At 43.6% G+C, this 26,731-nt stretch overlaps 1 protein-coding gene and 1 pseudogene across 2 annotated transcripts in view; one reads left to right on the forward strand and one right to left on the reverse strand.

The window, feature by feature from the left end:
• The window catches only part of ak5 (adenylate kinase 5), a gene marked incomplete at both ends in the record, with an annotated part of 87,396 nt that extends 61,251 nt beyond the window's left edge, over positions 1-26,145 (forward strand). The window contains 4 exons of the mRNA XM_080725841.1: positions 10,882-11,045; positions 23,511-23,627; positions 25,164-25,364; positions 26,080-26,145. Coding sequence (XP_080581967.1) covers positions 10,882-11,045; positions 23,511-23,627; positions 25,164-25,364; positions 26,080-26,145 — 548 coding nt within the window. The remainder of the gene's footprint in view (positions 1-10,881; positions 11,046-23,510; positions 23,628-25,163; positions 25,365-26,079) is intronic.
• Positions 14,656-15,492, reverse strand: LOC308286092 (cytochrome c oxidase assembly factor 7-like; annotated as a pseudogene). The gene is made up of 2 exons: positions 15,272-15,492; positions 14,656-14,929 (listed from the first exon to the last, which is right to left on the reverse strand). The product of its transcript is annotated as a cytochrome c oxidase assembly factor 7-like (transcript).
• Positions 26,146-26,731: the final 586 nt, after the last annotated feature.

Below are 26,731 nucleotides of genomic sequence, written 5' to 3' on the forward strand. Positions count from 1 at the left end.
GTAAGTGTAACCTAAGCATACTATATGATGCGTTACCTTAAACTTGGGTGCACTTCAAATGAATAACATTCTAAACACATTAGCCTTCTTTGCAACACCCCTCTCCTCCACAGCACTTGGCACCTTCCCATTAATCAAGGAAGTGCCCCCAGCTGTGAAGGAGAGACACAGGAGACATAACCACACCCCCTTATTACCACCACCCCAAACATTCAATAATCAGGCAAACATTGAAATGCAGTGGATTGCAGTTGAGTGTGTACATTGTCTTCACTCATTGTGTGTACTATACTGTATAGGGCACGGCTGCCCCGTGACAACAAGTATTAATCAATCAAGATATTGCAAGATATTGCTTCAGTCAAGTAGCATCAGCTCAGTTATATGGTTTCTTGTCAATTTATGAGATTATAAAAAAAGGGTTTGGAGACACAGCAAAACAGAGTAAATTATTTAAAGCTCGCAGCATTAAAGCTGCGCTGGAGAGTATTCACTTTTCATTTAGCCACAGGCCATACCAGACCATTAAAGCTCATCGCATCAAATATAGCATTTTAATCTCTGCAATGGGCTGATATTATACGTTTTCAATCCTTGTACAAACCTTGGGGTTACGATGGGGGAAAAAAAGTCTTACAGCCTTCTTTCTTTTTTACATTCTTTTAAAAATATCTGCAGTCTCTGCCACTCGTCCTCTGGCATGCTGTTCTATAAGTGAGTGTCAAAGCCACTTTGATACTTGTCAAGTCTACTGTGGAGTTTAGTCTACTTTACTTAATGTACTGTATGTTCCGGAAACGTCCTAATTCACTTGAGAGCTTCATGATGGATTGTGACTGTGCCACACACCAAAACTAATCATGTACGGTGCACCCCATACTTGGCAGTCATGTTTTCTGAGACACCTTCTGAAAAGCAATAACACAGATCTCCAAAGAAACCTTTGTAAGAGTCGTCAGAGGAAATTGATAGAGGTTCATGCAGGAAACTGTGCTCCGTAGACATAGAAGAACTTTTGATGGACAGGTAATATCTGTGCTCAGGTTCATGCAGAGTTCCCATGTTACTGTAGCGAGACGGAGTGCTGAAGTCTGAGGGATGCTAATGCAGGCTGTCATTTAGGCCGGTGTGTGGGTGTACACTTTTTTTCATCTTATGCCATCTGTCTGTCTGTCTTGTCTATCTCTCTTCCTCTGTCTGTCTGTCTCTCTCTGTCTGTCTGTCTGTCTCTCTGTAGTGTCTCTACCACGTAGACATATCGTTATACATTCCTATGGATTGGGAGGCTCTAATATTAAATGCCAAGCTATTCCAGAGCCTACAGGGGCAGCCGCAGCAAAGGCTCGGTCCCCTCTGGTCCTTTTAATGTGTGGAGAATGTCTGAAGAGTGCAAACTGACTGACTAACTAATCAAATGGCAGGTGCAGGGAATGCGGCAGGTTTGGGAAATTTGCCGGGGTTGTCATGGCAATCAATTAGCTCATTTAGTTCCACAGCCAGAGCCTTTTTGGTGGTTTTGGACGACTGCCTATCAGACCGACTCCACGCCGGGCACTCCCTCAGGTCGTCTGCAACGCCTGTCGAATTTGAAGTCAGTCAGTCGAACATTTCTCGAGATACAGGATTACAGACGAACAGAGATTCGGTGCATTTAGTGTAAGATAAAATAGAAACAACTATGGAATTACAAGGTTTCCACCCAACAGCAACAATACGGTTTTATGTTGCCTTCCACCACCACCCCTTTCTCCGTCTCCTTCATGCAATTCTATACTCCCTCACAACCCTTTTCTGTAATTGGCTGCAAAGAATGTTCTCTTTTGCCATTGCAATATCCTCACTGTTATAGTCCAGGATAATATGATTATATGAAACTGCAATTTGGAACAGATTAAATGATGTCCCCTTAATGACAGATTTTTCATTCGTTTTGGAGAAATGTGGATTTTTAATACTGAATAATAGGCTACATGACTAAAAGATGGACACTCTTTGCTGTGTAACTCTCCCCTCCTCTCCTCTTGTTTCATCTTCTGTTAACTTTCACTTTTTCTTTTACTTTCTATTTTTACAGCATGGCTCCTCAGATGTGAGCCGTATTGAAGAGGATCTTTCTGTGTGTCTTTAAGATAATCTCACAAACCACTGGACTGATTGGCGCCAAATTATTTGTGCCAGTAGTAGGCCAAGAAGATACCGTATAACTTACATTTTCGGTTAGTATAGTCAAATGGAGTCTACAGTTTACAGTTTACAGTTTAGGCATTTAGCAGACGCTTTTAATCCAAAGCGACTTACAATAAGCAGATAACATCACAATAATAAACAAGATAATATGTCCGTACATCATCAACAATATAACAAATGCAAATGGATATCTATCTAGAAGAAATACAGTATAATCAAAGTTCTAAAAAACCTAAAAAACAAAACAAATGCTAACTAGCTTCATGTATGGTCATTGATTTTTCTGTAGTGCTAAGGGTTTAGGTGGAGTCTGAAAAGGTGAGTCTTCAGTCCACGGCGAAAGCTAGCGAGTGAGTCCGTTGTTCTAAGTGCGACAGGGAGTTTATTCCACAACTTGGGGGCCAGGAGGGCAAACTGTCTCGGACAAGTGGATTTTTGCCCTGGAGTTTTTAGCGAGGGTTCTGTCAGCATCCCTGTGTTGGCTGATCTAAGTGAACGGGTGGGGGTGTAGGGGTTGATCAGGTTTTGGAGGTATGGAGGAGCCATACCTTTGGCTGCTTTGAAGGTCAGCATCAGTGTTTTGTATTCAGTGCGGGCCGCAACCGGGAGCCAGTGGAGGCTGTGGAGAAGGGGAGAGACATGTGAGAACTTAGGCTGGTTGAAGACCAGTCGTGCCGCGGCATTTTGGATCAGTTGGAGAGGTTTAAGTGCACATGCCGGGAGACCAGTGAGGAGAGAGTTACAATAGTCAATTGGGTGGCAGAAGGGGGGAAGGACAAAAACAGTTGAGTGTCATCAGCATAGCAGTGATAGGATAGATTGTGAGCAGAGATTACAGCACCAAGGGATTTGGTGTACAGGGAGAAAAGCAGAGGGCCAAGTACGGATCCCTGGGGGACTCCCGTTTGGAGGGTTCGGGGGGATGAAAGCAAACCTTTCCATGAGACCTGGTAGGTCCGGTCCGACAGGTAGGAGGTGAACCACTTTAGTGCCGTCCCGGTGATGCCTAGGTCAGCAAGGGTGTCCAGGAGCAGCTGGTGATTCACTGTGTCGAATGCCGCTGATAGATCCAGAAGAATCAGGACTGCAGAGTGGGAGGCAGCCTGGGCAACATGGAGTGCTTCTGTGACTGCTAGGAGTGCCGTTTCTGTAGAATGAGCCGGTTTAAAACCTGACTGGTTGGGATCCAGCAGGTTGTTCTGTGAGAGATGAAGAGAAAGCTGGTTAGAGACCACACGTTCAAGGGTTTTTGAGAGAAATGAGAGGAGGGATACCGGTCTGTAGTTCTTAACGTCCGAGGGGTCAAGAGTTGGTTTTTTGAGGAGTGGTGATACTCTGGCTGCCTTGAAGGCGGCTGGGACACAGCCTGAGGTTACAGAACTGTTGATGATGGCGGTTATGAAGGGGAGTAGGTCAGGTGCGATCGTCTGGAAGAGTGGAGAAGGGATTGGATCCAGGGCACAGGTGGTAGGTCTAGAGGAGGTCACTAGTTTTATGACGTCATCTGCAGAGAGAGGGGAGAAGGAGGATAGACATGTTATGTTAGGGATACAATTCCGTGTGTTAGACACTGTATTCTGGGGGAGATGGGAGAATGAACTACTGATATCATCAACCTTCTTTTCAAAGTAGGTGACAAAATCATCCGCTGAGAGGGATGAAGGAGGGGGGGAGGAGGGGGTTTGAGGAGGGTTGAGAACGTGCTAAACAGTTTCCTCGGGTTTGAGGTACATGATTGAATCTTTGTCTTTCATCCCGGATCCGACAATGGAAGCTTGTGATTGGCTGAACCGGAGGTAGGAAACGCTCCATTGTATTCGCCTGGACTGTGCGGAGGTGCCGAGAGCTCACTCGTGTATATAGTAATATAATAGGCCTACATGCGATGTTTCATAACATATTGGCCTACCACAAGAAATAATCATAAACATTCTATATTTATAAGGTCAAGTATTATACTTAATAATTGGGATTTACAAGAAGTTGAGAACCATTATCATAGTTATAATAGGCCTACATTTTTACAGTAGTTTAGGCATTTTGGTTTGATAAGGTTGTGGGCAGAACAATTTGTCCTTGTTTGTTATTTGACTATTTTTACTTGAATTATTAATAAAGACACTTCATAGTGAATTAGTGATTATAATAAATAGCCTATGTCGTGATTGTTGTGTTTATAATATAACGCTGGCGCGCCTCCGTCATCTCGACCGAAAACAAGCGCTCCCCCCTTGTTCCATTGTCGGATCCGGGATGCTGTTTTGATTCACATCTCCGTGATAGCGGAGCTGGGGACTGCCCATATGTCCGAACTCGTTACTCCGACTACGTGGCTACACGTGCATGTTTTGACCTTTCACTCGACACTTTGCTACAATCATAAATTGGCCATAACCCTAACCCTAATTTGGGGTCATATTGTGGATATGTCACAGATGATCATAACTGGCTGGTGATATTAAGTCTGAGATCCTCATTGGCGCCACACTGTTCTCATGTGAGTAATAGTGGTACTTTTTTTTTTATTGTGCCTTCTCCCTCTGCCAACCCTCGTCTCCATCTTTCCTTGACTCATGTCCTGACCTATTCTATTCTCACTTCTCCATCTCTCTCCAATACATTCCATCTGTCACTATGGCTCTCATCAAGAACACAGCTGTGATGGTTTAATCCACACCGGCACACATGTGCTTCATCTCTAGGGGCTATCCTTTCCATTATTTCTGAACTCTGAATAAGCCCTGTACCTTGTGGCATTGTCAACTCAGCTTGTTGTGAGAGTTACAAGTCTGATAGCAATCAGACGACCAAAAAGCAGAGACCACAAAACAACAACACAAAATGCCCAAACCACAATATCCCTTAAGAAGAGGCTATTATATAAGAGCATTTTGTTCTATTGCACGGTCCCTCTTTCAACACAGCTGAGCCCTACGGCAGGTTACCGGGTTTACGCCAGTCTGACTTTGAGGTGGTGACATGGTGGATTCACAATGACCTTGATCATCATTTCACATCCTGGAAGTGATGAGTTTGAGAATAAAATTCGGCAGAGAAAATGCACTGAATGTACAATGAACGAATGAATCAATTCTGGGATACGGTCGGGACCTCTTCCATCTTAACTGTCATGCCTGGTGAATATACCGGTATGACCTCGTTGACTGAGAAATTGTGATGAGTTTTTTTTTTTGGGGGGGGGGGGGGGGGGGGGTTGGGTGGCAGGGGGGTGGCAGCAGGCCCCCCGGGCCTGCGACCACTGACTGAGAGACCATGACACGTACAAATTCAAGGAGAATATTAATAAATATGAGCCTTGAGAGTTGTATTACTGTGCTCTAGGCTGGCTATGATAAAGTGCTGTGCCGTGCCACTGCCAACACAGCACCATGAATGTACCCGCTGTGTAATGAAATCACCTAGCAACAGTCACACTGGCCACAGCACAGTGGGGTGCCAATTAGTTATGAAATATCTTTCACTTGAAAAAGCCAAATTGATTTGTAGTTTGACTTTCTCTTTGACTGGGGGATTGTCTAGTGCTGGTCAATACTTGCAGACCTGCTACAGCAGGGGTTCCCAAACTTCTCCATGCCAAGTAGCCACACTAGCTGTGAATCCAATATGTTGGTTCATGTTTTAAATGTATTTTCAGACATTCAACCACTTAAAGCTATACCATGTAACTCTTTTTATAAAACATATCTTAAAATTGTCCTAACTGTTAAATCGCTAAAGTTTTAGAACACCCACTCCATTAATTTCAGCTTCTAAAGCCTTCTCTTTATATGTTTTCTATGAGCTGTGAGGGGGGTAGAATTTCGCGGCAAAATTACGTCATCTGCATCATCTGTATACGTTGTGTATACGTTGGCCAATCACATCGCGGATCATACACACATGATACACTACCGGCCAATCACAGCGTGTCTGCCGTCTCTTCAGGAAGTAGCCTCCCTCAGCAACAGTGTTTACGATGGTGAAGGATTCTTGCCTCTTACTCCCCAAATCCTGGTCAGAAAATTACGTTCTACCCCTCTACGGATTCGTATCGGTCGCGGTGGTTTGCGGCCCCGCTCCGGTGGTCTGCGGCGACTCCGGGCGAAAAAAGGCAGAAAAAAGCAATACCGCTACTGACCACTAGTTTAGCAACTTACACAGTATAGCTTTAAAACCTCGCTACATTGAAAACCAGACCTTCGGATCTGCATTTTTTCACTAGTCTAGTTTATACCAAATCTCTTCATCGATCTATAAGTGCACAATGCGTCGCACTGCGATGCATTGTGAGCCTACAGTACATTGGCTATTGACCATATTCACCTGGCGGCCATGTTTGAAATTTGCATTGCAACTGGGGTGGCATTTCATTAACTTAATGGCAAGATGGCCGCCAGGTGAATATGGTCTATTGTTCCCCCCAGAATAGGGGTTAATTTAAAAACCATAAAAATGTTCCTAGCACACACAAACATTTGACAGCCCCCCCCCCCCCCCCTCCCGCCTGTAGTATCTCTAGGGGGTCCAGGACCCCCTGTTGAAGAAAACATGAGAAAGAAATTGTCCTACTTGACACAGCCCTCAGACCCCTCTTTGAAAACATGTGTGCTACACTCTGCTGAGAGAATATGTTCCCTGAGCCTCAGGCAGTAGACCCCGCACGCACGCACGCACACGCACACACACACACACACACACACACACACACACACACACACACACACACACACACACACACACACGCACACACGCACACACGCACACACACACACATTCTGTATTTAACCATTCACCCTCCTACATTTTGAAGATTTAAACATTGTTCTCTCTCTCAAGCAAACATCCTCACTCTCTAGGTCCTTCTCTCTGTCTCTCTCTTACTTAATTCCACTTTTGTCTGTTTTCCATACTCTCTCCATCCTTCCATCCATCATAGGCTTTTCTCCACATCTTCTGTCATTCTGTGTTTTCTGCATGAGTGACTGACCCTCAGGCAGGGTGGCCCAGTGCAGTGTGTGCGTGTGTGTGTGCGTGTGTGCGTGTGTGTGCGTGTGTGTGTGTGTGTGTGTGTGTGTGTGTGTGTGTGTGTGTGTGTGTGTGTGTGTGTCCTGTACTGGCTGCAAACGAAAATATACAATTATTTTTTATTCCAACATGGTTTTACTGAAAACATTGCACCTGTCCTGGCTACAAGAATATATATTTTTTTGTGGATTGGATCCTGCTTTGCCGCCCATTTCCGCCTGACCAGATAATCTTCCATTTTGCATATTATGCTACTACTACTACTCATACTTATTTTGTCCAAAGCTCAAGCAAACTGGTACACATCACAGCTGCGGTCACGTTTCCCCCCCCCCTGGATTACTTGGATCATGACCACATACTGTATTATACCTCATTTTGCTTCTCAAAATGAGGTATAATAAGTAGGACTGGGACTTTAAATAATTAATTTCGATGATTAATTAATTACAAATCGAGTCCCAGTCCTAATAAAAAGTCATGTTCCATATAACATATGTAGTATGAAGTTCAAGTTAAAGTTAAAAATAATTTACATGCCCACATGGTTAACTGCGGGGCTTACGAGCATTGATGGATAGGCTAGACTACTGTACATTTGTCATGAATTTCAAGTAATAGCAAGAAAAAGAGAGAAATCATAGCAAAACACAGATGCAAAGCAGTACAGGCACACGTTATGAATCACAACACCACAACAGCGTGCTTCTGCATGCACATAACAATGACAGCTGCTGTATGACTAAAATCTTTCTTTATTAATATCTAAGCTATAATGATTATAACATTGGCACGGCAGCCAGTTAATTCTGTAGGCTACATGAAGATTAGGCTACTCACCTAATAATGTCTTGTTCCTCCAAAGTCCAAACAACTCCATTTATTATCATTTCCAGTTGATAAAATATTCCATCCTGTTTATCCATTGTCCCGAGTTTTTAATTCATTGTAATTTGGAGATTTAAATCTCTGGCTAGGATGATGGGAAATCAATCATAGCCTATACTGTTGTAAGCATAAAGCCATGCAAACTTTACTAAAGAACCGGCACTAGTCTTGGATCAAGATGGTCGTCGGTCATAATAATATTACTGTATACAACTATACATTACAAGTTGCTTTTAGATTTTCCCCAATTCAAAATCTTTTCTCTTTCCGTGTTTTAACTGCAGTGTATGTTGTGTGTAGGGGGATCTGGGGGCGCACAGCTCTTCCCCCCCTCCCCTTAAGTGGGAGAGCTGGTGCTGCTTTCGGCTCCAGTGTCACCTCTATACTAGCGTGAATAAACAGGAAATGACCTACGTACTGTACAGAAATGTACAGGGTACCCCAAAACTAAAGCTTCTCTTCCCTGTACCAACAGAAGGCTTAAATTAGGATGAACTTGAACCAAGAGTGCAACAGGTCTGACTCAGAAACTAAGTGGAGGCATGGTATGGGAGCTAGAACACACAGGTGAATTATATAGGTGATGGCTGAAGGTGATTGGTGGAATGATGACTGGAGGACCAACCAGTGGTGAGGGGAGGAGCTGAATGCTGATTGAATGATGAGTGAATGGAACCTGGGAATGAATGAAAGACAAGAGGACAAAAGCGAGGGGATTAGGGGAAGAAAACAGGAAAACACGAGTGCAGGGGTCAGCAACCTTTTTGAAATGAAGTGCCACGTTATTATTTTCTAGAGTGTCAGTGTGCCATGTCAACATACATTTTAATGACAAATATTTTGTCATATTTTGATTGGCAGGACATTGTTATAAGGATCATTAGACCCAGAGCAATAATCCATCTCCCCGATTCTCTCCCCAGTCAGAGCTCAGAGTTTTAATGAATGTAGAACTATCTGCAATATGTAATTTGTTATATACCTATCTTAATTTAATTGACCACGTTAAAATTTTTTAATGACAAATATTTTGACATATTTTGATTGGCAGGACATTGTTATAAGGATCATTAGACACAGAGCAATAATCCACCTATCTCCCCGACTCCCTCCCCAGTCAGAGTTCAGAGTTTTAATGAATGTAGACTTTTGTGCAAGATGTAAAACTTCATTTAATTGACCATGTTTAAAAAAAGATTTGTTTTTAAAATAAAAATCCTCTCTCTCAAACTTATGCCAGTGTGCCGGTGATCACCCTCCCCTGTGCCAATGTTGGCACCCGTGCCTAAGGTTGCCTACCCCTGCTCTAGTGCAGGGGTTTTCAAAGTGGGTGACGGGGCACCCTGGGGTGCCGCGACAGCAGTCCAGGGGTGCCGCGAGATAATTTGATGAATTTATTTGGACACTTAAAATATATATTTAGTATCATTTTAAACTTGAAGTATGTTATTTTCAGTCAGTTCTAACCAAAAATGGCTATTATCTTGTTTTCCTCGCAACATAATATGCTATAAATATAAGGTGCTGGGAGTGAAAATTATGAATATAATGTAGGGGTGCCTCGGATGAAAAAAATATTTATAGGGGTGACACGAGCCAAAAAAGTTTGGGAACCCCTGCTCTAGTGTATGCCTAACAGCAGTAGACGTAACACTTAGTGTACCATCATGATTTTTACATTGGATGATATAGTGCAGTGATTCTCAACCTTTTCAGGCCGCGACCCCCAAAATAATACCCCAGAAATTTCAGCCTCTAATATTGGAAAAGTTGGCCAATGTTTATTTTGTCATTTTACATGTATTAAAAAAAAAATCACACCCGTGTGAAGTGGAGCTGTGTGTGTGTGTGTGTGTGTGTGTGTGTGTGTGTGTGTGTGTGTGTGTGTGTGTGTGTGTGTGTGGATCATGTGTACCGATTTTTGTGACATTTGAAGAAAATATGTAGGAAAAGGAGCAAAAAGTGTGTTTTGGAGAAAATTCAAGATGGCGGAAAATCTATCATGGCGCAAATGGGCGTGGCCTATATGGGGAGATGCGTCATGACCCAAGGAATCCAGGGAAAAAATATTTTTAATTTTCCGACCTACGGTTCAAGAGTTACAGGCCAAAACGTAAAGTGGGGTGTTATGGCGCCACCATGCGGCCAAATTACACAATTATTTTTTATTTAATCCTTGAAATCATTATGAACCTCCTCTCCAAGTCTTGAAACTCTAGCCCCTATGGTTTGCGAGAGACAAATAATTGAATGTGAGTTTTTGCGATTCCCATTATAAGTCAATGGGGAAAATTAATTCACTAATAAATTAATATCAATTAAACTATTGAACCTTTCTCTTAGCAAGTTACTAGCCCACGATTCCCGAGTAAGCCGGTCGATTTGACATATGGCGCGAGTGTGTGGTGGCAAAACTGTGGGACTAGTAGCGTGTCGAAGTTTAGGAAGTTCAGGCTACATACACACAGACAGACAGACAGACCCACACGGCCACGTATAGGGAGCCTGTGCTTCACACAGCTCCAAAAACTTTAGAAATGTGCAGATACAGTACCCTCTATACACTTAAATTTTATGTTGGTTTGTTCAATGTTGAGTGAGAAAAAGTTAATCATCTGGGGACCCCCCAAAATAATTTGGGGACCCCCTGGGGGTCCCGACACATGGTTGAGAACCACTGACATAGTGTATGTAGCATAGCATTTGGATGTTTTTTACATGGTGTGTGTGTGTGTGTGTGCGTGCCCTGCATGCTTGCGTGCACTGTGTGTGTGCTTCCAGGTGGTCCAGGCTCGGGGAAGGCAGTCCAGTGTGAGAAGTTGGAGGAGAGGTTTGGCGTGCGTCGGGTCACAGCAGGGGAGCTGCTGTGCAGTGAGCTGCAGTCCCACAGCCAGAGGGGGCGCCACCTGCAGGACGTCCTGGAGAGAGGCGAGCAGATACCAGAGGTAAATTATATGAAAAGGATCCTGGCATCACTTTAATTCTTGTGGGGTTGCTCAAAAAGTCACAAAGTCTTTGGATAAAATGAGAATGTGTTAGATTGTGGATTATAGTATAAGCCAGTGGTTCTCAAAGTGGATTCCAGGGACACTGTTGGTTCCTTTAGGGGGGTATAGATTGACCCATACAAGTCTGTATTGAATTAAGGGGACATCTTGAAATTTGCAAGATTAAGAAACACTGGTATAAAGCACATAAACTTCGGGATTCGGGAGTCAAACCTGCGACAGGTTGTTGTTAGCAGCCTGGCTATAGGTGCCTAGCTGCCCAGGCCTGCATTGATCATTTTTAGCTGTGGACAAATTTGCGGATGTGTTGTTTTTGTTAGCATGGTTGTACATACACCCAGGCGACAGAACTCAGCGAATCAGAATAGTGTATACTGTACTGTAGAGTATACACTATTAATACACTGTATTTTAAAGCTATACTGTGTAAGTTGCTAAACTAGTGGTCATTAGCGGTATTGCTTTTTTCGGCCGTTTTTTGCCCGGAGTCGTCGCGGACCACCGCCGCGGACCACCGGAGCGGCGCCGCAAACCACCGCGACCGATACGAATCCGTGGAGAGATAGAACGCATGGTAGAAGGTAATTTTCTGGCCAGGATTTGGGGATTAAGAGGTTAAGAATCCTTCACCATGGTAAACACTGTAATTGAGCAAGGCTATTTCCTGAAGACACGGCAGATAAGCTGTGATTGGCCGGTAGTGTATGATGTGTGTATGATCCGCGATGTTATTGGCCAACGTATACACAACGTATACAGATGATGCAGATGACGCTATTTTTCCGCGAAAACCGGACCCTGGCCAGGATCATAGAAAACATATAAAGAGAAGGCTTTAGAAGCTGAAAATAACGGAGTGGGTGTTCTAAAACTTTAGCGATTTAACAGTTAGGACAATTTTAAGATTTGTTTTATAAAAAATCAAACCTCGGTTCGAAGTGGAGCGGTGAATTTGAGCAGCTGTACCCTATGTGAGTGAGTGAGTGAGTGAGTAAACTGTGCCTGTGAGTGAGTGGTGAGTGTGCCTGGCCTGCACAAAACAGCGCCCCTCCTTTAACTAGTGTGTTGTGTGTGGCCACTCAAGGTATTGCCAGGCTACGGACATGGCCAGCCAGCCACCCAGCCAGCCACCCAGCCACCCACATACCCACGGACATACCTGTCTATTGGGAGCGCTTTCACCGCTCCAAAAAAGTTACATGGTATAACTTTAAAACACTGTATTATCCTTAGGTGGTCTTGTGATAATAAATATAATATCACCAGACCAAAAGCAGCTGGAAAGGGCCGGGTCTGTCAGGCGCCGTGCTCCAAGGGTGTAATAAAAAGCTTTGGGGGCATCATAAGATGGGTGGTGTGTTGGAGTATACGTGTGTTAGTTCAGGCAGTTGTTGTAGGAAAAGCTGTCTTAAGGTGAGACAGGGTTCATGGTTACCCAAAACGGTAGCATGTGGTCCACACCACTGATGGTTTTTCCTCACTGAGTCAGTCAGACTAAGCAGAAAGTAATTGTCATGTCTCTATTCTCTCTGTGTAAAGAGACTGAAGCAAGGAAAACAACGACTAGACCAAACAACCCTTGTCAGATTGATCAGACAACATTCTGCATGACACGTGCATATATCTCCTTGTATGGGCCGTTCTGTCCGTGACGTCAGTCATGGAGATCTGTGCTCATACACACAAAGCCAGACGTAGGAGCGGGTAGCACCGCTCAAAAACACACAAAGCCAGACGTAGGAGCGGGTAGCACCGCTCAAAAACACACAAAGCCAGAGTTAGGAGCGGGTAGCACCGCTCAAAAATGGCAGTTGATGCATGCATCATATAGACCAGGGGTCTTCAACAGGGGGTCCGGGACCCCTAGGGGGTCCTCACTACAGGGGGTCCTTCAAATCTTTGTGTGATAGAAACTATTTTTCTCCTTTTTTATATTAACCACTTGAACCCTAGCGTCCATATTCAGAGAACTTTAGCCAAAAATTGCAGATCTACAAGCTCACAACGCCTCACGCTGCGAGAGCTTGTAGATCGGCTATTTTCGGCAAAGAGGTTTGGTGTAGAGGGGGAAAAAGAGCACATAAGTACAGAGTGAAAGGTCAATCTGGTTATCCGAAAACACAAAGTCAAACGATGAAACTATATGGAATCTGGGGGTCCCTGCTTCATCTCTCTCTCAGCTAAGGGGTCCTTGGCCTGAAAACGTTGAAGACCCCTGATATAGACAATAAGTACAAGATGTGCATTGTGAGTATGTGTGTGTGTGTGCGCAAATATCTGTCGGTGACCACTGATCGTCTGTGATGATTATGATGATGCTGTGGGTGTGGTTGACTGGGTGTTTAGGGCTGTGGTGAAGAAGTTGTCCTGCTTCAACTTGAGGTGCCCTGGGAGTTCTAGCTTCACCCTGGCCTCCTCTATGTCATTGTTTATCGCCGCTTTTAGGGCCTCAAGTGAGTTGAAGTCCTTCTCAGGACGAAGGTAACCCACCATTACAACACGTAGAATCTCTCCATAAAAGTCCTCTTCGAACGTGTGAATCAGATGTGTCTCCATGGACTTCTTTGTGTTTTTGTAGTAAGGGTTCCAACCGATGCTCATCACCATTTTGTGGACGTCCCCGTCTCCTACGCAAGCCCAGCCATAGTAGATTCCTGTGCCAATATCTGCAGGAAGGTGTTCGACCACTGAGTCCGGGAAGTTTGCTGTAGGAATACCCAGTTCTTTACTTCCTCTCCCGAATCCTTTGACAACCTCTCCCTGGCAAAAGTACGGAAGACTCCTTATGTCTTCCATTATCAATGCTTGTCTTCTCTTGATTGATTTCCACTGAGCAGAACAAAACGACCTCAACATGCACAATGATGTTCGCTACAGTTGGCAAGGATAAAAACACAACACAATTTGTTGATATTATGTTGGCTAGAGAGAAATGATGCGGACATAAGTACTCTGACAATGGGTGCTCACGTCACACTACTTATGTCATCTGCTGTCATATTATGACTGAGGTCATTCTGACAATATTACTGACATAATAATAGTGCGTGGGCGTGTGCATGCCTGGAGCTACTTTTTCAAACTACTGGACTGATCAGAGACAGAACTTATTGCACATAAAGTGTTTAGACATTTAGATTATATTTTTGAGCGGTTCTAACCGCTCGACCACATCTGGCTTTGTGTGTAGGTCCCTATGTGTCAGTGTCTGTATGAGTGTCTGTATGATTGTCCATATGAGCACGGAACTCCGTATGTAGATAACTGACGTCACGGACAAACGGCCCTTACAAGGAGATATGCATGTGTACTGATACTGATTAGATGATAAAATTACCAAAAGTTTTTTTGAAAGTGAAATACCCCTTTAATTTCATTAAGCGTCTGGACAAAGCCAGATGTTGGAGCTTAGCTCCTGTTCCAGTATTCACTGTGTTTTCACTGTTGCAACACACATTTGTATGGTAATATGGTTTATCGATATCGAAATATTTGGCATAAATACAGAGATGAACATTCTCGCGCAGTTTCTCAGCTCCTCCGCTCTCTACCCGTCCTTCCCTGTGCCGTCCCAGAGCCTGTACATACGGCTGGCGTTGGCACAGCCCCCCGCGTGCCCTAGCTCACAGGCCCTGCATGCATACTTCAGCGCCAGCGGCATATCCGGTGCCAAGCCCTTGGAGTTTCCCTCAGTGAACAACGCGCTGAGGTTGAAGCACGACGGCGCAAGATAACTAAAGCCTTCCTCGCACGCTCTGCTGTAGTACTGCTGGGCCACTCCCGGGTCGGCTCCGCGCTCGTTGTGGGTCAATAGCCCGGCACTGTGGCACGCGGCGGCAGACTTCTTTACGCCCGCGCACAAAGCAGGTGTACGCTGTTTTAAGACACCGACTCACGCGGCTTTTGCATCAATCATTCATTCAAACCTTTATTTATACTCAAGAGACATTGAGGTTGCCCTCATTTGCAGTGTCGTCGAGATACATCACAGTACAATCAATATTCACAAAACATTTACAGAACATTTACAAAACAAGTTTAAAAACAATTGCAGACATTTGCAGGAAGATCTGCAATCAAGGATTTAAAATGACCATATGTTATAGGAGAACCTATCTTGAATGTAAGCTGTAGTTCATTCCAGGTGGTTGGGGCATTAAAGCGATGTGATGTGGTACGCCCCTAGCTTGTAGCAACTGTCGCCATGCCTGTTCCTTTCGCAGTTGTCTTTGAGTACGCATGCGGCCGCCTCGTACTATCTCTTAACTCCCTCCAGGTAGTTGGCGAGCAGGTGGCATCCTTCGCGGTCTTTTTCTTTGTGGCACTGATGATCCCAGAACTGTTTCACCTCGTTCTCGTCTTCAAAATGTACGGGTCCAGACATCGCTACGACCCACCCTTGCCTTCTGTACGCATGCAGATCCTTCCTCATCCAGCCATTAGCCAGTTAAACCCTCTATTCTTAAAGAAACTGACTTGAGTTACAGCTGTACTTGGATCGTTTTCCTCTTCGCCAAAACGCGTTGTGAGCTTGTTATGTTTGGCTAATTTCCCTCTAAATATGGACGCTGGCGTTCGAATGGATAACATTGAGCAACACACACACCAACAGGTATCTCCAGGGTCTCGTCACATGCCTTTTTATGGACATACCTTCTGGTGTGTGTGCCTAGAAGTATGCCCATACATGGAGAATGGAGATCCCTGCCATCAGTGCAAATCGACAAATCAGTTGTATGCCCATATATGGTGATCCCTTACATAGCTCCATAGCAACGTTGTTGAGCAACAGTCACATCATGTCAGCACTATTATGTCCAAATCTCAAATCAAAATGTATTTGTGAAGCTACATCGCTGTAGTTTGTTGCAAACAAAGTTACTGTATATGGTTTGAGTTGCAAACCATAAATGACCAGATACCTGTCAAACTACTATCACCTGATGAACTGGAAAAGTTGCACAACTGACACCAATTAGGTGACACCAACATTTTTCCTCTCCTCATGTTCCTCTGTGCAGACTTTACTCTCCCCCTCGAACCTGCCATGTGAATTTGTTTCATCTGAAATGTCTTCCCTGTCATTATATTCTAAGCCTAAATGGGCATTCTCAGAGCATGTTAATAATAATGATCAATGAATTGATCAAAGGAACTAATAACATAGTATATTCTAAGTTCCTATGGATTGGTATCACAATGACATTTAGTTTGTATTTTTTAATTTTTTTTAAATGTTAACATTGGCCCACAGGTTGAGAACCCTGTGCTGTTGTGGTAAAAGAGTAAAAGAGTCATTAGTCCTTGGAGATCTCCCAGGGACGAGGTCCACGGATGTTCTTCCACTTGTCCAGGTCCAGGTCCTTCAACTTCTCATACTGCGCCTCCAGAAGGACTGACTGCTCCTCAAGGTTCACTTTGGCCTGCAGGGAAGGGGCCATCTTTCTCTGCAGCTTCTGGGCATCGTACCGGACCTGCGTAAACTCCTTCAGTCCGAAGGAACCGCCGACCACAAGCAACAGCAGAGGCACGCCATGCTTGACCGTTCTGTTCTTCTGAAGAGCCTTCAAACTAAACATGGCTCCTTCTCTGCATCTGCCACCAAATCCTGTATTAATACAATGGGGGACGTCACAGTTGACTTACATTTTATAAACCCATACCTCTGATGACATCAGGGATCTCCATGTATGGGCATATAAAGGACAGACAGACAGAAGGGTACAACAACCGTACTCTCACAACGGGTACAACGGTTACAAGTATGCATTCCAACAGTCATGGTACCCTTCTGTCACAAATCACTTATGATATTTTCCTCCAACCGTTCCGCCCCTCACTTCAACTCTCTTAGTCTCCCACACTCTCCATTACGCTTAACGCCTTCACCTTCGCCACCTCTACGCTGACTTTCATTCCTTTTCTCTCGGTTACGCTACAGTAGGGTCTCAAACCAAGGTTCTGTGACCATCCTCTGGCAAGGATGTTTTGATGATTGATTTGACCTCTATGGACCCTTTATAAAAGATTTAGCTCCCAGGTCCCTCGCAAAAATCCCAGGCTTTTTTGCTAGAAGCCGCTAGAGTTGGTGTCCCATTAACTTTACATTACAGGGAAAAAAAGCAAAGAAAATATCTGTTTTAAGTAACATATGAGGGGTCAAACTAGGGGTTTCTCATGATTCTGAATCCATTAGAAGCATCTGTTTTGCACAAAAAACATTCCTTGGGCTAAAAAACGGCCAACAAGACTATGGTTTAGTGATGAAAAGTGATGAGTCATCACTTTTCACACTTCCATGGGGGCCGTTTTAGCCCAATGAATGTTTTTTATGCAAAACAAATGTTTGCAATGGATTTAGAATCATGAAAACCCCCTAGTTTGACCCATCATATGTTACTTAAAGCAGATACATTTTTTGCTTTTTTTCCCTGTAATGTAAAATTAATGGGACACCAACTCTAGCGGCTTCTAGCAAAAAAGCCTGGGATTTTTGCGAGGGACCTGGGAGCTAAATCTTTTATAAAGGGTCCATAGAGGTCAAATCAATGATCAAAACATCCTTGCCAGAGGATGGTCACAGAACCTTGGTTTGAGACCCTACTAATATGTTCCCCTCCCTGGCTAGCAGGACGTTTGATGAAATTATAACTTATAATAAATAAGCACTGCTCACTTCACACTAGGTGTGATTTGAGCGGTGCTCCTGGAACAGGAGCTAAGCTCCAACATCTGGCTTTGTCCGGACGCTTAATGAAATTAAAGGGGTATTTCACTTTCAAAAAAACTTTTGGTAATTTTATCATCTAATCAGGCTTTTATGAACACCCTGAACAGTTTTTAATTAGCTTGATTGAATATTTAGATATTTGATGTAAATGTTACCAGGCCCTCCAGGCCCAGGGCCTCTCCCCACACACACCCATTGTAACTTCAAACTTCATTTTAACCATGATAGATTCATTAAAAACACAAATTATTTTTTCTGGTGACTCATACTACCCTCCTAATATGTGAGCAGGCCGTGTTTTTTCGATAACATTTTTCATAATTATTTCTTTGTATTTAATTTTTTCCATTTTTCCAAATAATTTATAAAAACAAATAAAAAAAGTTATCGAAAAAACACGGCCTGCTCACGTATTAGGAAGGTAAAATGAGTCTCCAGAAAAAATAATGGGTGTTTTTAATGAATCTATCATGGTTAAAATGGAGTTTGAAGTTACAATGGGTTTGTATGTGGAGAGAAGCCCTACCACTGCTCCCTGTTGAAAGTGGAATATCCCTTTAACTCATAAACAGCACCGCTCACTTCACACTAGGTGTGATTTTATAACGGAATAGGGCTCCGATCAGGCTGAAACCTCTAAACTAGACCAGGTCAACCTGGTTGTGCCAGACCCCCTGTCTGTCATCATCATTTATGACATCATGCCTTTTGTAGGCATGTCATCATCATGTCATCATCATATATACCCTTTATATAGAAAAGGGACAGACCGACATTTGCTTATGTAGGCCTACCCATTTCATGGGTCTGGCAATAATCTGATCATCATACATAATTGATGACTGAGATCCACAGAGAAGCCAGTCAACCCACGCTGTTATTAGGACAAAAACAAACCACTTCAATTATTCACAAATCCAAACACACTGAGTGGTGAAATATTATTCACATGGTCAGTCTGGTGTGAAATAACTTCAGCCGGCAGCCAAGCCAAAACAACTGGTTGATTTATTCTTTGTTGTCTGATGCAGTTTATCAGGATCCACATGGCTTGCCTTTCTGAGATGTGAAATCAATGGCATTGCTTTCAAATACATTTGAATCAATTAAATGAGAAAATGTTAGCATAGATAGATCTTCTTTGTCAGCATGCCATTCATCACATGTACAAAATCATGTTCTTTAATGTCTGTGCATCTAGGTTCTGCCCTTGAGGGGTTCATATGATACTGACCATGATACTGACATGGTAAATGGTGTATTTTTGAGCGGTACAAACCACTCCTACGTTTCACTCTGTGTGTGTCAGCCAAAGACAATTACATATATTGTTCATTACATTCACCCACACATTCATGCACCTGCACATCGGGAGCGATTAGGGGTTCAGAGTCTTGCTCAAGGACACTTCGACACTAACTCTGGCGTAGCCCGGGATCGAATTGGTAACCTTGCGGTTCCCCATCCGGCCGCTCTACCGACCACTCTACCCTTGAGCATCTGCCGACATGATACTGACATGTAATAATATGTATTATTAACAATAATTATTATTATTAAGTCTCCATGTGCAGATTTGTTCTGGAGCATCAAGGGAGCAAAACCACCTCACCAAATACAAAGCATTATATCATGGCAATAAATAGTTTTATCTCAAACGAGTGTCCTGACTGAAATATACCTTTTTACGCTCAAGTGGCTTCCCACCCTCTTCTCTTGATTTGTGGCCTTTTGGGTGCCATCTCTCCATTGTTTGTCTTGTATAGGGAGGGAGGGGCAGTGAAACGGTTCTTTTCCACCCATAAACGGTGGTATTTCCCCAAGGCCATATTTCAGCTGCAGGGCTTATATATAGTCATGCATTTTCCAGTCATTGATCCGCAGCATCTTTCCATATGGTTGTCAGGGCCACCTGCTGTGTGTATTCTTCAGACCAACATGCTGCTACTGGCCTGTTTAATGGGAATGATTTGCCCTTGTGTCCTGACATTTCACATCAAAGCGCATGGCTATCACAAACACACAAAGGCAGCTTGCCTTTGCTTACTCGCATGTTCAAAGGGTGTCTGTTTTGTGTGTGAAGGTGACTGCGTGTCTGATGTGCGCATGCAAATGACTGCACATTATAACTGTGTGTGTGTGTGTGTGTGTGTGTGTGTGTGTGTGTGTGTGTGTGTGTGTGTCTGTCTGTCTGTCTGTCTGTCTGTCTGTCTGTCTGTCTGTCTGTCTGTCTGTCTGTCTGTCTGTCTGTCTGTCTGTCTGTCTGTCTGTCCGTCCGTCCGTCCGTCCGTCCGTCCGTCCGTCCGTCCGTCCGTCCGTCCGTCCGTCCGTCCGTCCGTCCGTCCGTCCGTCTGTCTGTCTGTCTGTGCGAGCGTGTGTCATTTGCCTGCTGTATGTATGTGCAATTGTGCATGTCTTGTCATGCTCTGTCCTTACGTTTTGAATGACAAGAGATTGCCGATGTGAATTCTCTGTCTAAAAATGGATGTTGTTCTGCTATGTTTTGTGAAACAAGTTGTCACTATTTAACCACAGATGGTTTTCCATTATGCATGAGTTGTTTATTCATCAGCAGTGCTTTGCACGTCATACTGTTCAACACCTGCACATTAAACGCTATTTCCTGCACCCTGGAACGAATAGGGGCTAAAGTGCCAACAGTGGTTTTTCACTTGCATACCCTTTCACTCATAGATGTCTGTCTCTAAATATTAACACAAACAAAATTCCTGTATCAATCTAGGGGGCACACACATAAAGATGGATGATGGATAAGGATTAAGGATGTCATCTCCATCTGTACAGTGGCAAGAACCTCCTCTGTCACTGATTACGTTCCAACGCAAGGCATTTTGACCGATCTATCTCCCTTTCCTATAAACGTCACCAAATTGGGGATAATAATTTTGAGGGTGGAATTTGAAGGAGAGTTGATGTTGGCTGAGAGTTTCCCTTGCAGTTGAGTGCAAGCAAGAAGTAAATACTGAAGTAAATGTACATAGTTACTGTGTCGACCACTAGTACTGTCAGAATACATGTGCAGCCTGCTGTGCAGACACCTCCTCTGCTCTACTGTGTAAGGCCGGAACAGGCAGTTCAAGCAGACATCTCTGCAGAGAGCTGCCCTTGTCTGAGATGGAAGGAAGCCAGGTTAATTCTTTTTGGCTGCCTGATGACTTCTTCTGCTGAGCCCAGCATGGCGGAGCTGGAAAAAAAAAGGTCTTCTGTCAATGTTTCTGCAAAGGCACTGGAGTGAAGGCGTCAGTACGCCAACACAGATAGGACAAGAGCTTAATAATTCAACTGCTCCAAGAACTAAAACCGTTAATAATTCATGCAGCACTCGCACATTCATGTCGCCTGGTGAGATTAGATATGACTACATGCAAAAATTACGAAAGAGACCACTTCCCAACTCCCAACACTCTCAAAAGAAACGTTTTTTTTCCCACATAATAATTTGCATAATATGTAGCCACAATAATGTACAGTAAATATCACTTCTTTCTGAAAATGTATTACTATTACTCCACTTGAGTAGGAACATGCTCAGGTAAAACACTGTATCTAAATGCAAATTGCACGCAGCAGATTTACTGCAGGCCACCTTTACAAAATGACAAAACTAAAGTTCACACACCAGGGCACCAGAAGCAAAAGAGGAAAAGTTAGTTACATTGCTGCTCCATAGAGGTCTACAGCACTGGTTCTCAACATCAGGCCCAGGGACCACCAGTGGGTCCAAGTGGACCGCCACGGGTCCATTTGGTTCCATTTGTACACGCTTAAATTAATACTGTAAGATTGAGGGCCCAAACAGTGTTGATTTAGTTGACTAAAACTATGACGAAAAATGTTTGTTGACTGTGTTTTATTCACTGACGAAAACTAAATAAAAACTACGTTTTTTTTTGAATAATATGTTTATTAATTTTTTAAACATACATTATTAAGACAACAACAACACTATACAAGAAAAGGAAAAAGAGACAAACAAACTAGAACAACAAAACTAAAAGAATAATAATCATAACAAGCTCAGGCAATAACATGTAGAATGAAAAAATGTATACATGATGAGCGAAGCAATCAGTCCCCAGCCCCCCCACGACCCCCTCAGAGTGGAGAGGGCAGGCACCTGACCCAGATCGGAACTAGATTCACTGAGCACAGTTCAACATCAGTCGAGAAACTTCAAGACAAGTGAAACAGCGACAGATAGAAGTCAAGGCCGACATGGGAACCCTTTAAGCACAGCAGCAGACAGCGTGGGCCTGATGAATCTTAAGTAGGGGTCCCAGATTTTATAAAAGGCGTCTATCTTGGAGTGTAAATAAAAACTAAGTTGTGATAACTAAAACTTAGACTAAATATATTGGCAATTTCGTCAACAAAATAAAAACTAGACTAAAACGTTGATTGGAGAAGAGAGTCATTTGGTTGCTCTCAGGTGTTGCATGCTGAAAATAGCAGATCTACAAGCTCACAACGCGTTGCAGCGCGACACGTTGTGAGCTTGTAGATCGGCTATTTTCAGCACACAACCAAGTGTAAAATCAGTCATTACGATGCCATCAAGATCCGCCAAAATACATTTCAGTTGACTAAATCAACTGTAGATTTAGTCGCCTAAACATTTATGATATTTAGTCGACTAAAATTAGACTAAAACTAAACCTTTTCAGGTGACTAAATTATGACTAAAACTAAATGACATTTTATTCAAAAGACTATGACTAAAACTAAATCAAAATTTGCTGTCAAAAACAACATTGGTCCCAAAGATTAAAAACGGTTCAGTTTTGTACACTTTTGACCCTTACGGGACCCTTACGGGGCCCCAGACCAGCCGTTGAGAAACAGAGGTCTACAGCTCGCCACAAGTCGCCAGGCTGCATGTGTGAAGCTGTAAGGATGACACAGCGAGATTCTGACACGATCAAATGTTACAGTATTGTTGCCTGGCAACGGAGCTGTGAAGTGCCACGTTAATATTCTCTTTGACTCAGTGTCAGTCCACTTTGTGTCATGTGGGTTGTTGACCTATAACAGTCTGCAGAGTATAGCCTCAAATAGTTCTTTCACTCGGTGTACGAGGTCACCTTTAGTCTTTAGAAGTGACTTTACCGAGGGGGGCACGGTAGTGCCGTCACCTCACAGCTAGAAGGTCCTGGGTTCAATTCCCGTGGACTCCTCATGCATATAGAAGGAAGCATGAGGTCTCCCCAGGTTGGCAGAGGGAGTGTAGCGCACAGGATTAGATTAGATAACTGACACCGGGTGAAAAACAGGTTACAAAATAATGGGATAAAATTGTAAGAAAGAATTGACTTTACTTACGTCAAAAGAAAGAGAGTGAAGATCATCATAGGTCTCTCTCTCACACACACACACACACACACACACACACACACACACACACACACACACACACACACACACACACACACACACACACAGACAGACAGACAGACAGACAGAGGTTACCACTCTTGTAAATTAATTATGAATATAATATCATCATATTTCTTATGAATAACGATATAGCATATAATATTTGTGTGTGTGTGTGTGTGTGTGTGTGTGTGTGTGTGTGTGTGTGTGTGTGTGTGTGTGTGTGTGTGTGTGTGTGTGTGTGTGTGTGTGCGCGTGCGTGCACGTGTGGACTTCAGGACACGCTGCTGGAGATGCTGTGTGAGGCGGTGGAGTGGTCCATGCGACAGGGGAAGGATGTGGTGATCTGTGGATTCCCACGGAACCTGACCCAAGCTGAGGAGTACGAAGCCAAGGTCAGGTCCCCTTGGACAGATGAGCAGAGGAGACCGCAAACATAAATAGAACAGCAATTCATCATCCCATTAGAAATGAATTTCATCTGAATTCTGGAAAAAAACACGTTATCCCCCAGAAGTGAGAGACAGAGACAGACCGAGAGAGACAGAGAGAACAGAGAGGAATGAATGGAGATACGGAGGAACAGAACAGAAAAGTGAGCAAAAGGTAAAATAAGAAGACATGCGGTAATTCAGAAGAGGGAATAGATGGAAATGAAAGTGCTGACTGACAAAGGTTAATATTTGTTTCTTTGCTTGAAAATCCAACTCATACAACTGTATTTAAAGGTCTTATGACATCACATTTCTTTTTTTTTTAGGCTTTTTTTTCACGTTTCCTGACCTCAATTACACAAAAAAAGAGCGAAATTAACTCACCTTTCTGAGCCTAATTGTGCAAAAAACTACAGATTACAGAAAAAACACTGAATGTTGAAAGGTTAGGTTTGTTTTTTGTGCAATTGAAAAAAGAAAGAATATGATGTCATAAGACCTTTAAATGTGGCGTTGGCCAGTGCTCAACTCCTTCCATTTCCAACTGTGTGTTACATGCACGACAACGTCATGGCTCAAACAAAATAAGAGTCACTAATCAAACATGACTCATGCTGTACATGCCAGGGAGGGTGTAACCACGACAACACAAAGACCAGGAGTGGTAATGGGGGGCGAGCAGGAAGACATCAGAACTACAGGATTTGATAGGAGTGAATGGAGCTACATGCCAATTGGGTACAATAAATCCACAGGGATTTGTCCTGGCAGCAGAGGCATGACGATAAGCTAGCATGTCGATAACGAGCTGTAGCATGTAGATCGGCTATTTTCACAATGTTCGCCTCTTGCTTACTAAATATTTGACAGTTTGGCCAGTCCTGTCGAATATTCGACTACTCGAATACTTTGAGGTCGAATAATTTGAATACTAAAAATCACTATTCGTGAATGCCCTAATACACACACACACACACACACACACACACACACACACACACACACACACACACACACACACACACACACAAAGGTACTCTCAGCCACTGCGCATCAACTTTGCATCCAAAATCTTTTGGAAAATAGCCAATCTACAAGCTCACAAGTTGTCACAACGCTCAAAAACCTTTTATTGGGGACCCATGCTATTTTGAGGCAACAGTAGCAGGGGCTGTGGACAGTCACACAGCACTGCTTTACAGACAGTTACTCAAATGAATTGAATAATTGTGTTTATAAATGCCTCCTTATTGACCTCATATCACTTCATTAAAGAAAAAGTAAAACATTATTTGATAACGTTATCGTGCCTCTACGGTCGCCACTTGCCATTATGGCGTTTTACTTGTAATAATTATTTTAAACTTTGTATTATTATTATTATTTTAAAATTTGTATCATCTTTCATACATAGAATACAGCGGTGTTTATGGGGCACAAGGTCAGATAAGACGGTTCACTGTGGTTGAAAACCTCTCTCTGCGTGTGTTCAAGCAGATGGAGGAGCCCAGTGCCGTTCTGGTGCTGGACTGTTCGCCTGAGACCATGTCAGGGCGCCTGCAGTGTCGCAGACACCGCTCCTCCAGCTCTCACTCAGACACAGACCCAGAGCCGGTCCTCCACAGGACGGTGGCCAACTTCAGGAGCTACAGCCAGCCTCTGGTGGCTCTCTATGAAAGCAGGAGGCTTCTGCACAAGGTGGGGTTCTCTCTCTGTGTGTGTGTGTGTGTGTGTGTGTGTGTGTGTGTGTGTGTGTGTGTGTGTGTGTGTGTGTGTGTGTGTGTGTGTGTGTGTGTGTGTGTGTGTGTGTGTGTGTGTGCAGGCACGTGCACACATAGACATGAAAGGGGGCTTGAGCCCCTGCCCTTTTATCCGTCTGTAAAAAAGTGCTCTCTCCAGACCATGAATACAGTTTGTACTATGGTGAAAGAAATGCAAATGCCCTCTTTACATGCCATACCTGAAGGCAGCATTCAAGAGAATTGCCTTGTCCAAAGTAACTCTCCTGAACTTGAAAGCATCATCTTAATCATCTTATGTTGAAAGAATTGCCCTCACTGTGTAGAAATCCATGCCGTACACCACATCTCCAGTATTCATATTGATTATGCTTGGTTCTATGTGGTATCAAGCACCGAAAATAGCCAACCTCCAAGCTCACAACACGTCGCACTAGCTTGGAGGTCTGCTATTTTCAATATTTTCACCAAAAGGCCCTTTTAGAATTTTCAGCCCCTGCCTCTAACATTCTCTGCACGTCCCTGTGTGCGTGTGTGTGTGTGTGTGCACACACGTGAATGCGTGCACGGGAATGCCCTCACAAGTAGTGAGTTAATCTATTTGGCGCAAGGCCACGAAGGCTGTTTTGCTGAGCCAGAAGACTCATTGTGGTCTTATCTTCTTCTGCCCCCAGATCGATGGAGAGAGGTCACCGGAGGAAGTGTTTGCGCAGATCTGCCAGGTGGTGGAATCCTGTTAATAGGCTCCGAAAGGCTCTAGAACCTCCAACGTGTGAAAACCTCCCCTCCCTCTCCCCTCGATACCATTCCAGTGAAAGGAAACACACCCACACAGCACAGCGACATTCTAACCGTGATTTGAACCGTTCTATGTGATTTGTACTTGGCCGATCCACCAGAGCAAACAAAATACGAGTCAGGCGTTTGATACAAAACACTACGGGATCGTGAAAGCCCATTTCCAACCCATGTCTTGTTCAAGGTCTTAAAACACTACCAGCGGTTGGTACCAGTATTTGTACTTGTACTTGTGACACTGATCAAGCATCCGACTGTCGTAATAAAGGCTCCGTCCACCTGTGTTGTCTCTTTATTAGGTCAGTTAGACCAGGGGTCTTCAAAGTTTCTTTTCAGCTGAGGGGGAGATAAAGCAGGGACCCCCTCTACATGTTGTATAACATTGTGTTGCAGAGTTTCATCGATTTCATAGATAGATTCATAGACTTGTTGGACAGCACTGTCATCAGTCTAGATGTTGGATTCGCATTTAACCACTTAAATCGTCGATACTTAATTTGATCTGCTCTTTTTTTAACCTCTACACCA

This window comes from Nannobrachium achirus (assembly GCF_963921795.1).
Source record: "Nannobrachium achirus genome assembly, chromosome: 5".
Taxonomy (NCBI): domain Eukaryota; kingdom Metazoa; phylum Chordata; class Actinopteri; order Myctophiformes; family Myctophidae; genus Nannobrachium; species Nannobrachium achirus.